We start from the raw sequence: 14,706 nt of genomic DNA on the forward strand, positions 1-14,706 counted from the left end.
ATAGGTATTAATGAGAAACAATGTATACAGACATCATTCCTAAATGTCATATTGACACCTAAAATAACTCGAGAATAAAGATAATTATGTTTTTCGGAAACATTACAGAAGATTTTGTTGACTCATAAATATCACTCAATGAGGATTCAAGAAAATAATTATATACAGATATACAGAGAGACGTGTGTGTGTGTGTGTATATATATATATATATATATATATATATATATATATATATATATATATATATATATATATACATACATACATACATATATACACACACATACACATACATACACACACACACACACACAAAGATGTATATATAGACAAAAAATAATATAAACATATGTATACATTGATATAAATATATGTATTTATGTATAGACAGATATATGTATCTCACAGACACAAACCGTTAGTTACAGGGCTTCACCATCCCTGACACTCGCCCACTAAGCTTTAACAAAAACATTTAGCAAATAATGGACTGAGAACTACCCAGACATATCCAAAACGTTCTGTAACCTAAGACCAAGATGTCTTCGCAGCACTATCCAGGTATACCGGTAATCTACCAGTGTAGTACCTTGCGGGCGGCTCTGCGCAGGTTAGGGCATGTCCACATTGATTGGCAGGTCATCGCACATCTGAGTGACAAGGTATGCTAATTTCTCCTGTCTTAAGCCAAGTACTTTTTTAGAACAACACCTTACATTCAGCATTTCCACTGTCCTAAACTACATATGTTTTTTTAGAAAAACACCTGAACAGTTTTATTTAGCATCATTCACCATGTATTCTTATTTAGGTAATAATCGCTAATTTTCCACTGTACTAACGTTTTTCGAAAAGACTTCTGTGGTGGTGCAGCAGTAGCATTGTTGCCTCACAGCAAGAGGTTCCCCCGTTCGATTCCCGGCTGGAGTGCAGGGAGTGCCTTCTGTGTGGAGTCTGCATGTCCTCCCCGCGGTTGGTGGGCGTTTGAAAGACATGCGTAAATGGGCATGCCTTCGTTGAAGGTTGAACGTCGAGCTGGCACCTCGGCGTTCGTGAAAATCAACTGCCAATCATTAGCGGACCAGAGTTCCGCTGTGGCGACCCCTAACCGGGAAAAGCCGAAAGACAACAACTAGCGTTTTTTGAAAAACGCTTTACATTCAGCATGTAACCATGGCGTGTCAAGGCATGCTAATTTCCACTGTGTAGGTTTTGAGAAATTGTACATCTTGTACTGTACATTCGTATGTACCATAATTCAGCATGTAACCCAAGTGGTAATGCTATCTACAGTCCTGCTCCACTCCAGCTATTACTCTTTCCTGAAACACACAGTCTCCCGATATGACTGTTTAGTCTTATCAATACCATATTCAGATGCATGATGTGACTCAAGATATTTAATATACTTCATTTGTTAGCACATATATTGATCATTGTATAGGTCTTTGTAAGAAATTAATAATTTGTGCTCATCTATATTGTCTGGTTGAATATACTAGAAACATTAAAATATATTGTCTGTATGTCTTGCATATGTGTTTCTTTGGAGCTTTTCTCCCCGGCCCGCCACTGAAAATGGACATGTATCCAGTTGGACTATCCCGGTTAACAAATGTAAAATAAATAAATAAATCTTGCTTCCCACCAAAGTGTTTTGACTATTGTCGGGTATGATTCAGTAGTTAAGGATTCCACCTCATGAATCTAGGTTTTAATAAAGGTATCATTACTATCTACATGTTATTCCTAGTCTACACGAGTTTGCTCAAGGAACATCAGTTTCTTCCCACCTCTAAAAAAAGTCTTTCTAAATCAGAACTCCAAACTGCTAGTATTTAAAGCATTTACTTATTACCTTGCGACCTAGATCATGACTAAAATGGTCTATAATAGATGGATTCACTTAGTAGAATAATAAACAATGTATACCCACTGCACAGTGTTGTACCTATATCTCCAACTGCAGTGTTTTAACAGTGTTAGATATGCATAACGCAAATTATACAGTCATATAGAATGAAGAATCCTGTGTACTATTACTGCGTACTCAATAACCATGTGGGTGAGTTGATCAGAAGGCCCTTTTCAGTCATAATATACTCCAACAGGCGTTGTGGCATTGAATTTCATTAAGGTATTTATATTTCATTACGGTACTTTATCCAACTTTATAAACTTTGCTTGATGATTGAACCTGTATTTTATATTTTTATATATATATATATATATATATATATATATATATATATATATATATATATATATAATATCAGTATATTGCAGATGATTTTTTAATGTATGTTCTTTATTTTCAGTTATATTTCAGAGGATATTATAATGTATGTCTTTTAGTTATGCTGTTAGTATGTGTATGTCTTTCATTGCGTTCTTTAATGTACCAGTAAACTTGCGTAACGTTCTTACAGACAATTGTAAATGACAGCTACAGGAAAGCTAATTAATATGAATGTAGCTTCGTAAGGCGTGGGAGTGTTAGGGGCGGGGTTTGCTACTGCGCATCCTGCGAGGTACTACACTGGTAGATTACCGGTATAGTTACATGTACCCAAAAGCCATTTCAACTATCCGTTATTTCTCCTCTAATGTCTCATTTTAAAACAAGGAGCAACCTTATTACATCACATTTATTCAGCGCACGTTCCGCTGAACGAAAACCGGTCACCATCCTTCAAATATTAGGGAACAGTGTATATCACAGTTATCCTCTCCATACACTACTTATCTTTTGGATAATAAAACTTACCTTGAAGTAACCCCCTTCATAAAGAGTATTGGGGGGCCCAAATATCGCAACCTCCCAGTTGTATAGATCAGACTCGTCTACTAATGTGATGCGGAAGCCCTCCACTGGCTCCTCCTGAAGGGACTTAAGCTCCATCAACAGTGCTTTCTGCGAGCTTGCTACATGAGGCCCTCCACCACTGCGCTGAGCCATGACTGCCGAGAACTACTCGGCACCTAACAAGTAATTGATAACACAGACCACTGGCAGAACTGTAGCACCAGATGGCTGCCAGAACTGTCAACAAACCTTGTTGCGAGAGAAGTCTCTACAACCTAGCAAACTAGGAAATTTCACTAATACAAAGCTCTCTCAACACTTTTGTTCTCCCGTTTTTCGCCCAGATACAAAGTAACAAATCAGACGACCAGCAGCCTTCGCAAACAAAGGTAAAGCTTCAGTGGCGACGCAAAGCACACCGGAACTTGGAGTTCCAAGACTAAATAAGCCGCTAAATCGAGTAATAGAACAGAACCAACGTTGGAGAAATGCAAGACATCCTTCCGTTCTGATTTTTATGGTCTAGATGTGTTAGTCTTGCGCTGCAGATCACGGAAGTAAATGAACGAATTACTTTTTCTAGCGAGTATTAAGTCAACACTAATGCTAGAGCTTTCTTGGAAACTGCTGATGTTTCTCTATCTGCTGTGTAGCTTGATGGCCCCGTTTTGTAACTCATTGTCTAAACTACCCGGAGGGCATATTCACAGTGCTTCTTATTTTAGTTTTTATGTATTCCTTTCCACCTGCGTTTTATACACTCATACATTTTCATCATGTGGCGTTGCCATCTGCTAAATTGTAAATGGCAGTCTGACGTCGACTATCAAGAACAAAGCCAAAAATAAAGGATCAGTAAAATTTATCAGATCGCAGATATTGTTTAAATACATAATGTATAGAAATGCGTTTGAATCAATAAGATAAGTATTAATGTACATTTTCAGGGTGAAAGATTGGAAATGTAAGTCGGTACAGTAGTTATTGTCACTGCAGTCCTCAAAACACTTCTCATACAAAATAAAATAGGCAAACACAGTATATTATGAACTAGTGGGCGATGTATTGCAAGCCTGGAATATCTACATTGCGAAAAAAATTTCTGACCGGCACAAACATTTCTCAACTGACAAGAATTTCGCGTTATGTCCTTCCTGATCTTTGGTCCGTCTCTCATAATATATATTTTTTACAAATCATTGAGGACTGTAGTGACTTAGTAGTGACGGACATTTGAATATCATGCGTCATATCATATAGAAAATGCACGCTAAGACAAAAAAAAATCTATTATTTTATCAACTTTCTAAAACAATTGTTTAAATGCTGTCTCTGATTTCGGGCATTTGACCCCCATTATTTTTTGGCTTTACCCACAATTCGTCTGCCAAGAAGTTTTGAAGTATGGCAATACATAACCTCACTGGGTAAACCGATTTGTTCTTCTCTTTGTTACTATAATATTCAAAATGTTACGTTTTCGAAAGATCAGGAGGAATCAATCCCGATAAGTATGTCTCTCAAAATATCAGCAGTTTAATCTTAAGCAAAACGCTCATTTTTTTCTCAAGAATTAGTGACAAAGCCAGAATGGGTCGACAATGGTCCGAAATATGGGACAGTGTTTTAATTTCGTTGTAATTCAGTGACACTTTGAATTTTAATAGAATAGATTTGGGCTCAACAAGCATTTTCTGAAAAACAATGTCGCCTCACAGTAAGACGTTGTTGCCCTGTTCGATTCTCAGCTAAAGCGTCTTCCGTGTAGAGACATGCGTGAATGGGCGCACCTTCTTTGAAGGTTGTGCGTCAGAGCTGGCAACTCGGTACGTAAAAATCTACTGCCAATCATTAGCGGATCGGAGTTCCACTGTGGCGACCCCTAACCGGGAAAAGCCGAAAGACACAACAATAGCTACCGGTATTTGCTAATTGTAATTCACAGTGATTTACCAGAAAGAAAAACATTTATGAGGAACAGGGCAGAAAAGTAAGGCGGATTTAGGAATAATCGGGAGATACGCTCTCAGGTTTCCCTGGTTAACTTTCAAAGGAGGTCCCTGATTTTGCTCTGCCCCCCAACTTGAGCTGTGTTTGAGAAACGGTGGTGTAACACAGTAAACTAATAATAATTAGAGTTACAGACTTAACTTGCATTTTTAAAAGGTAAGTAACTCATACTCACTTATTCTGTTAGCTTTTGAAAGAACTACTGATGTTTAAAAACTGTCCTTGACTTGGGACCTGACTATTTTTTTACTTTGTCCCCGATCTGGAAATTACTGGTTAACAGCTTTGCTTTTAATACTTAATTATTTATTGTTGTGTCCTGATTTCTTACTGGTGTTTCTAACAGAGACATTTCAAAGTGTTTACTGCAAATATTTTGAAATTATAACAAAACGTTAGCTTGAATACAATATATTTAAGTTATACAACGCCTTACTCCACGAGCTGTATTTGTTTATGTAACACAGAAACATCACTGCTGTCCTATGGAATTGTTTTAATAAACAAGATGAATGTGATCTTCAAGTGAAAGGTAATGTTTGTATGTGAATGTGTTTCTGGGTATATCATTGCTTTTAAGATTAGTTAGAATTCTTGCATATTTGTATACCTGGCCCACCCGTTATGTACATAGGTCTGTACTGACTTTGAGGTTCAGTCATTCTCCAATACCCGGTTTATCCAGTTAAGTGTAGTGGAGTAGCCTTAACATATAGGCGATTTCAAGGATTGCCAATTCAACTTGGGCATCTCAGTTGGGTTATGGAAGTATATTGGATCATCCAGAAAAAGCCCACAGAGCTATAGAGAGGACATGCAGACTATGCACAGAAGGTATCCCAGCTAAGAACTTAGTGCAGTGAAGCAGCAGTGCTAACCACTGCACTGCTGTGCTACCTAACTGCAGTGCAGAAATCTGAAAAAAAAATATGCTTTTCATAAAGGCTAAGGAACTCCAATACAAGCAGTTATGAAAAATGACTAGTAAGCTTTGATCTTAATAATCCCTGAATCAAGACTGATCTGCTTAAAGTAATTAAAGGAAAACAGTCGAAATACCATCTGCATTTTACTTCGTGATGGAAATATATAACTGAAAGCTGCAGCCCCAGGAAGTATAAAGTTGCTGATGTAAGCACTCCATTGCAAATATCAGTAGAAAGATCTATTTGTCTATCTGCCTACCTAAATTTGTTATCTTTCTCAGCTATAGCGAGCATCATCTGCTCTCTTGGAGCCTTATTCTACATCTCTCTGCTTTTACTCTGATAGTAAATCTATCACAGGAATCCTAAACTTAGGAATATCTTCTAAAATGTAATATATTGTAAAGAACAAATGTAGCCTGTTAGTTAATGTGTATGTCAAGGTCTCTTCTATGGAAATTGTACGTCAAAAGTCTGTCCTTAAAACTATGTTTTGTAAACAAAATTGTTCTTTTAGAGCTTTTCTCCCCGGGCCTCCACTGAAAATGGACTTGGACTCTCCCGGTCAACAAATGTAAAATAAAATAAATTAACTTAAATTTGTTGACTGAAATAAAGCACTGATCACTTGTACAGGCCAGCCCGGGAAAACTAAAAACAGAAAAACACTCAGTAGTAATCCAACATTAGTTTCAGAAATTAAGAAAAACCTAAACTGTATGAATGATTTTGTACAAAAATAGTGAGTAGGAGCAAATAAGAATGGCGTGTACAGTATAAACAATTAAGAGGGAAAGAACAAAACGTGACAGTAGGATAGGAAGAGGAGATCGCTCATGATAAATAAAATCAGAAACACACACACACTCACAGTAGCAAATCAAACAGTGGTGGTCAGACAGACATTAACAATAGTGTGAACAGTACAAATGATTTTCTGCAAGTCATGAATATGAGCAAATAGGAAGAATGATGCATGTTGTACATGCAATTTTAAAGAAGCAAAGGAAAAAATAGGATAATTGGCTGATGTGATGAGGGGAGAAGTAAGAAAAAATGTAGGGGAAAAAGGAAAGTTGAGTAAATGAAGGGGTAAGGATGAGTAGTAGTAAGGGTAAATGGAAAAGGAGGAGTAACACTTAATGAGTGTCCATACTGGTGGAATATCTAATGTGAAAAGCAAGAATAGTTGTGAAAATATTGAGTGGTTAGGAAAGTTTAAGTGATTCCACTGCTGTGGAACACATTACATTGTGTTTATGTGAACAAGACTGGTTTTAGTTCTGAGTGAAGTTTAAGCAAGAAGGTAAGCAATTTTATCTGTGGAGGAATGATGGACTCATTTAGGTGTGAGAGTGAAGAATGTATGCTCAATCAAGTGTAGTCTTGAAGGTGGGGCTTGTAGGGTCGAGGTAAGTAGACAGAATAATCAGATTGTATGAGGCAGATGTGTCATGCATTATGCTAGCTGGGATAGGGAGTGTTTGGGTTTGTGAGCTTGAAGACTAGGCCTTCTACTAGTAGAGTAGTTCTGAGTTGCAAGGAAAACCATTTGACTGGCAGTGGTGCTGTCTTCAAGAAGCTAGGGCAATAAACCTGTTGACTTTATTACATGTCATTAGGCTTTTGAGTTTATTTTAGAACTGAAATAAATAACTCCTTTTTCAGTGGTGGTTCTTCCTTCTGAAGGGAGAAAGTGGGAAATTTTAATCAACCAGAGGTGCAGACTGTATAACTTGGATTTAGTTGTCTGTATGTGCTTTTGTTAAGTTCAGACTGGTGTCAGTCAGGTCAAGTGCTGAGGTATTTATAATAGTTTACTATGTCTATGGCTTCTAGGGTGATGTACTCAATAGGTAAGTACAATGCTATCTGCCCTTGCAGGCCGTTTTAAGCTTAGACAGTTTCCCTTTTGGTGCTTGAAATAACCTATCCCATTTGTTATAGATTGTCCTTACCCAACCCATGGTCAATAATCATATGTTGCGCCTAATGAGAATAACTGGGATCATACCATAGGTAATTTGAGGGGGGGGGCATGCATGGAATAAAGCATTTAGGAGGTGCCTCTCTCCATTAGTATTACAGGGGCAGTCTTTGGGAAAACGTTTCCCATCTATAGATCTAAGTTGTTTTTGAATATGTACTGGGATGAACTTTGTTATGTGATGACCAAAAATCAAGTGTTTTTGGCAGCCTTTTGCTGAGTTCCAAATAGTATAGCTTTATTTTTGTTTGTATTAACAGTCAGTGTAGGTATAAGTAGTCAGATATGTTTTTAAGATCTGTCTCCACTATGTGTAAGACATTGGATCTGCATACAACTATATCTTCGTCATAGACTAAGTAAGGCATTAGGGAGGATGACAGAGAATTTATTAGTAAACCGAAAAGAAGTATTAGTGAGAAAACTGAAATTGTCATTCCTCTTTGGAGAGTAAGGGTAATGATCTAAACTAAACTTTGAACAGTCTATTGAAGAGGGAGTCAGATCATTTTACTGTAATGGGTTGATTGGAAGCAGGGAATAATCAGCTGTCTCAGAAGCTTTGGTTAAGTCTGCAAAGAGGACTCCAGGTTGGTAAGAATTTCATCTACAGATGTATACAGAGCAGTTGTAGTACTCTGACCTGATCAAAATCTGTGTTGATGGGATGAGAAGATTCTGTGGTCTGAAAGTTCTTTGTGAGCTGCAAGTAGATAACATTTTCAAATATTCCACCAAGTCTGGATACAATTGAGACAGGGCAAAAGGCAATGAGCTTGGAATGTTTTAAAGTTTTTGGAATAGCTTGACTATGGCTGTTTTCCATTTTCAGTAAAATCCCAAAGAGAAGTACTCCAGAGGAAACATACAATACAATATTCAAAGCAATCACTGAAAAGTTAGTGAGTTATTCGGCTCCCTGTTAAAATGTTGGTGCTCAAAATGCTGGGCACAGAAAAAATCGCTCTTCTTCTTTAAACTCTCCAAACTTATATATACCAGCTCTGAGATCACCATATCTTGGAGAAAAGGGAATATTCCTAGAAATGGCATCTCAGACTTAGTATACGTAAGTCCGATCTTTTGGCTATTCAGTGTCCATGTTTCGGGACTTGCTGTAGCAGGTTCTGACATTTTCAAATCATTACCAAGTTACTCACATACTTAGGAATAATATTAAAGTAAACTGATACAAAATCAATTACTCATATTAAATACTGTAGTTGACAAACATAATCAAAGTTACTTTGCATAATTTACTTTTTCATACAATATTTACAAATTCTTCAGTTGAGAGTGAAATGATAAACCATGCAAGTTAAGCAGTCAGTTGTTACAAATGTAAATGCATCATAGAGAAATGAGTTTACTGACAAGTGTGGTGAGAAATATTAATAATATAGATGAGACTGGGGATAAAGAATAGAAACAAAGATTACAGACATCTGACAACATTTAGGTTTATAGATATCTACTAGGCTAATGACCACCATGGCCTTTATAAGCCTAGCCATGCAACCCAAATTTGTTTCTGTGTATAATGGGTGTTTATTAGGAGGGGGTATGTTAGTTATGAAGTTTCTAGAGGTTATGTGGGAGGTATTTTCATTTGGGCACTACTGTCTGCCTTTGTCTATCAGAGGCATGGGAGCCAGAACCTGGGGTGAAATTCTGATTTCCCATCCATTGGTTAAGGTTACGCTTCAATAGGTTCATAGGTTCATACTAGGCTATCTGCCCTAGGGCATTTATAAGCCTAGCCAGAGTGTGTTTGGCTTTCACCGCCCATTTTAAATTAATTTTGCTATACCCTTTTTCGAGGTTAGTATACTGTGCCTCTGTCTAACAGTGACACAGAAGTGATACCCGGGGTAAACCTACTATCTCCCATCCACTCATCAAGATTCTTCTTGAAGAGAGTCAATGAGGGAATCTGCCTAACCTGGACTGGGATTTTATTCCAGAGTGAAGGGAGCCTCTGGGTTATGAATCTGTCCCTCCAGCATGTCCTATTTATTTCAGTGCTGAGGTTCAAGTCTCTCGAGCGCATAGCTCGATGGGATTTGGATTTTCTGAGGTGTAGGCTTTGAAAGGCTACATGATCTAATTTCATACTACCAGCACATTAGTGATTTGTTTGTTGCTTTTTGTTTGTTTGTTTTTTTAGTGAGTACTTGACAGAATTCCTGTTACAGAAGTGCCTACATTTTTGCAGGAATTTAGTCCACAGTTTGCCAGTAATGACAGGGAACCCTGAAAAAATGAATGTATTTATTTTTTGTCTTTGGAATGTCTACTAATCTGTTCATAAAAGCTATGGCACCAATTGAAAGCTGAGGTTAAGGAAGGATAGTCAGAGGCATATGATAGTTTATGGATAAAACATAATTGAATTATAGATAGATGTTGACTGAATTATAGCCATTGATTGTTTCCCTGTGAGAGAAAGATGATGCATACCATCATGGTGATTAGTAGCAAATCTAGTTAATCCCTTATATGCTTATTATAGTTCGAGTTTCAGGGGATCAAATAATCCAGTGAGTAGGTGAGCTGAATATAAATGAGTTTGCTGTGGAGAGTGTGGCACTATGAGCGAGAACATTCTTACCCCTAGATAGCATACCAAATTTTGTGTGGTCTTAGTGCAGATCAAATTTAAATTGTTTATCAGTCAGGTGACCTAGTAGCTTAAAAGATGATACTGCTTCAAAAAGGATTGAAGCTGAAAAAATAATAGTAATTTTCTGATTACTAAGATCAAACTGATTGTTTTTGTAAAGTTGTTACTATAATTTTCTGATTACTAAGATCAAACTGATTGTTTTTGTAAAGTTGTTACTATCTCTTACCCAGGTCACAAAGGAAAAGGTAAATAAGCTGCAAAGGGTAAGTGGCTAGCTGTTATGCATTTGATAATGGGAAATTAGTGCTTGATTTAGGTGCAAAAAGCGATGATTTTGTTTTAGAGACCCAGTGAGCTGAGTCAGGTTTATAAAGAGAAGAAGCTTGTCTGTGGCTAGGATTTACAGTCTACAGAAAATAATCAGAACAAACATTTGTGGTGTCATCAGCATACCTGGCTTAATGCATCCACCCAAACTAGTTATGACTCTTGTGTATTGAAGCAATGTGGTACCAGCATTGATTCCTGAGGCACTTCAACATTAACAAGACAACAGGAGAAACTGCCTAATTGGCAAGATGGTCTAAAAACCATTTGGCCTCACTGAGTGTGACATCAAGCTGCCTCAATATCTCCAGAATATTGGAATGACAAACCATATTGAAGGCTTTGGAAAGCTCTAGCAAGGTAGCACCATAATGTGTACTGTTGTCTACATGGTGTTGAATATATTTCTCCCAGTCCAAAAGGGCAGCATCCCATGTCTTGAGAAAGTCTGAAGCCATGTGGAATGTTTTTTTTATTTTACATTTGTTTATTGGGGAAGTCTGGCTGGGCAAAAATGCCCCTTTTCAGTGGTGTCCCAGGAAGAAAAGCTGTAGTAATTGCAGTACAAACAAAATTGTTTTAAGTTATACAGTTGGAAATGATGTCTGTGTTAGATAAGTACTGAAGGAGGCATTGGCTCACAGATTTTCTTATATTTTTAAAAAATGGGGTGAGTAGCATGATTGGATGATAGTTAAGTATGACAGTGAGTCCACCCTGGCACAAGGGTACAATAAGAATTTTTTTCCCAGGAAGATGGAATGAGGCATACATTGCTAGATCTGTTGACACATTTAATAAGCAAATAAGAATCAAGCTAGTGGCAGTCTTCAGAAATTCTGGTGATATACTGTCCACAGCTGTTAACCGTTTCAGTTTCTTTTCAGTACATGAAGACTAGGCTTATGGGCAGTGTAACAGAGCACAAAGCACTCTGCTTAAGTGCTGCAAAACATTAACGTCAACATTAGGACTTTTGAAGACCAGTTTCTGGCAACATTCATAGGAAGTTAATATTTTTGTCAAGATGTGGAAAGTGTGAGGGGGTTTTAAGAGTGTCCTGGATGAAGGAGTTCATCAGTACATTTCCAGAACTTTTTCATGTTATTAACGTGCAGATGTTGATCTTTTTTTTTTTATTTTGCTAGCCACTAATGCATGTTTTATTTTGTTGCCCAGTCTAGTTTTAATGGCAAATTATGGTACCTGCTGGACATCCCATTTTAATGCTAAAGGAAATATAAGGCAGGTTGAAGACAAACCTCTCCTTCAGAAACTCTCCAACTGCAAATATCTGATGAAGAATTATGTCTTTGAATGTCATCATCATAAACCCTATTTTCCCATTTTCTGCATGAGGTCGGGGTGTCGTGTCAGCTGTTACCATCTGTCTCTATTTAATACCAATCTTCTGCCTTCTTCACCACTCATACCTGACTGTCATAAGACTTCTCTCACACAATCCATCTTTGTTGGATGCCCTTGTTTCCACTTGCCTTCTTCCTGTTTGTCACAAATCTTTTCACTAGACTGTCTTCTGCTTTTCTGCGCATGTGCTCAAACCACCATAATCTGTTCTCTTTGACTTTTTCTGCAATTGCTTTATCTTCTGTTCTTATGTCCTCATTTCTTCATCTGTCCCATAGCAAATTACATCAAAGTCAGAACATTCATTATCGTCTGTAACTTAAACAGTTTGACATAGGTGTAACCAAGTTCTGGAGTCTTTCAAGGGATTATATTTTGCCCTCTTGTTCTTCTTTATAAATGACCTCCCCAGAAAATAGCCTAATCTTAAAAGCATACTATATATAGACAGCACAGTCCTAACTAAAGCAAGAAAAAATATACCTAATTAAACAAAATCTTGCAAGATGATTAACCAGTCTTATGGAACTGACTCATTATCAGCAAATTGTGCTTAAGCATCCAAACATCAATGACTGTGCTATTTGGGACCCAAGGAAAGCTGCTGCAAGAGCATCCTCTAGACTCCCACTAATTGCCAAACAAAAGTGTTTAAGACTGTCTTTGTACCAAATTCTCTCCACACACACAAACTTATCAGAGTCCTTCTCTCCAGATTAGAATATATCCTACCATTTTTGCCCTACGTTCCCCACAAAACATAAAACTACTTCAAACAGGAAAGTGAGATACTTAGATTCATATACCTAACACCCAAAATGGCATCATTGTATAAGAATCAGAAAAGGAAACTGGCTACTAGTCCCTTCAAGAGCCACTTTCTTCTTAAATACCTTGACTTGCAAAGTATTTAATAATTACTACCCCCATGCAACAAACTCCTATTTGAATCTTTTGCTTACAGCTTTAGAAACGATGGAGGGCTAACACTGGGGAGACTTCCATTCACATTAACAATAGCTAAAAAGCTTACACAAAAATCACCCCTACTGCCTGGAACAGTATCCCACAAAAACGAGACTCTTAACAACGTAACAGCAGTCAGTAAACTCCTGAAGAAACACTTAGAAATGGAAAAAGAAATGCAAATGTTGAAATTAACCAAACTAATTTGGAATAAAATCAAATGTTGCAATAAGTTAAGCTCATTTAAAATAAATATCATAACTATCAGTCTGTTAGTGGCGTCCTAGTCTTTATATACTACAACATTTCAATTACAGCAAAACCAATAAAATATGCAAATACTCCATCATAATTTAGTAGAATAAACCTTATACAGCTGTACATATTAGGACCTATTGTAATTTGTATGTAGGTTCGTAGCTGTACAGATTAGGACCTATATACTTACCTTGTACGCATGCCCCTATAAATTGGGTCTGTATTTCTTTTTTAGTCATGCACACACCTTTGAAGTGATTATGTATGTCTTTTTTAAACAACGTATTCTGTATAAACCATATTCATTTGTTTCAAACTATCTCATCTTTGTGTAATATTTAGTCCACTAACTAATCCCTGTATTAATGCTCGTCTACTGTTAAATTTTTGTGTGTTACTTTTGCTGTTTTGTTAATGATTTTAAGCTTGGTTTGTGCCTTAAGATGTTCCATGGACCAGTGCACTTGCCAATTTACCAAATGTTAAATAAAATAAAACAAAACAAATAAGTTATGCATGTCATGTAGTGGGGACTAGCATGTCTAAATTACTAAGAAAAAAAGACAATGAATTGGCAACTGCCTTGTTTGAAAAGAGGAAAACAGTTAATAGATTTCAGGGAAGAGTTAAATGCCCATATGTTGAATTTACTCATATTTCAGAAAAATTATCCTTGCTTATTAAAGCTCATGTCCATGTTAAAACAGAAAAATCACATGGGGAATACTACCAATAATGTACATTTGCATTGGTCATTAGCAGTGGACATGCTCTTCTGCCAGAAATGAAGTGGTCCTTTGTAAAAATTAAGATTTAATAGTCTGAGGACACCCCCCCCATATTTGTCAACTGGAATCTTTTTTTTTTTAACACCTTTATTAAATTATCAACTAAGACATAAGCAAACAAATTAACAGGAAAGAAAAGGAACCAGAATAAAATGTTTCCAGTTGCATATGTTATACATTACATATTTTTTTTATAACTATTATCAGTATAACATTATGTAAATTGTTCAGTTCCTGCCTACCCTTAAACCTCACTCCTGAAGAATTTTTTTAACTCCTCCTGGAAAACATTACTCTGCATGCATTGTTCCAGCAGTTTCCATTTATTTCTATGTAATTTGTTCCTTCCTTTTTCTAAAGATCCCACTTCCAATTATTTTATCTCTGTTACATTATTCACTACTTTAAATACAGTTGGTTTAGACTCTGATTTCCATTTTCTAGTAATCGATTTTTTGGCAGTCACAGAGAATTAAATTTAACAAGGCCTTATTATGTCTAGGCACTTCAGATCAAGTGTCCCAGCTCAGAAGAATCATTTCCTTAGTTATACCCATTTGCTCTCCCAGTATTTCTGACATAGTACTCTGTAGGGATTTTTAAAATTTTGTTAACTCATTACAATGAGTTAACGTATGTTT

General features: G+C 36.8%; 1 protein-coding gene across 1 annotated transcript in view; it reads right to left on the reverse strand.

Annotated features, from left to right (window-relative positions):
- CDC34 (cell division cycle 34, ubiqiutin conjugating enzyme) overlaps nucleotides 1–3,271 on the reverse strand; it is a 434,185-nt gene extending 430,914 nt beyond the window's left edge. The window contains exon 1 of the mRNA XM_044053894.1: nucleotides 2,771–3,271. Within this exon, the coding sequence (XP_043909829.1) occupies nucleotides 2,771–2,962 (192 nt within the window). The 5' untranslated portion in view covers nucleotides 2,963–3,271. The remainder of the gene's footprint in view (nucleotides 1–2,770) is intronic.
- Nucleotides 3,272–14,706: the final 11,435 nt, after the last annotated feature.

This window comes from Protopterus annectens, chromosome 13.part0 (genome assembly GCF_019279795.1).
Source record: "Protopterus annectens isolate FY-2018-M chromosome 13.part0, PAN1.0, whole genome shotgun sequence".
Classification (NCBI taxonomy): domain Eukaryota; kingdom Metazoa; phylum Chordata; order Ceratodontiformes; family Protopteridae; genus Protopterus; species Protopterus annectens.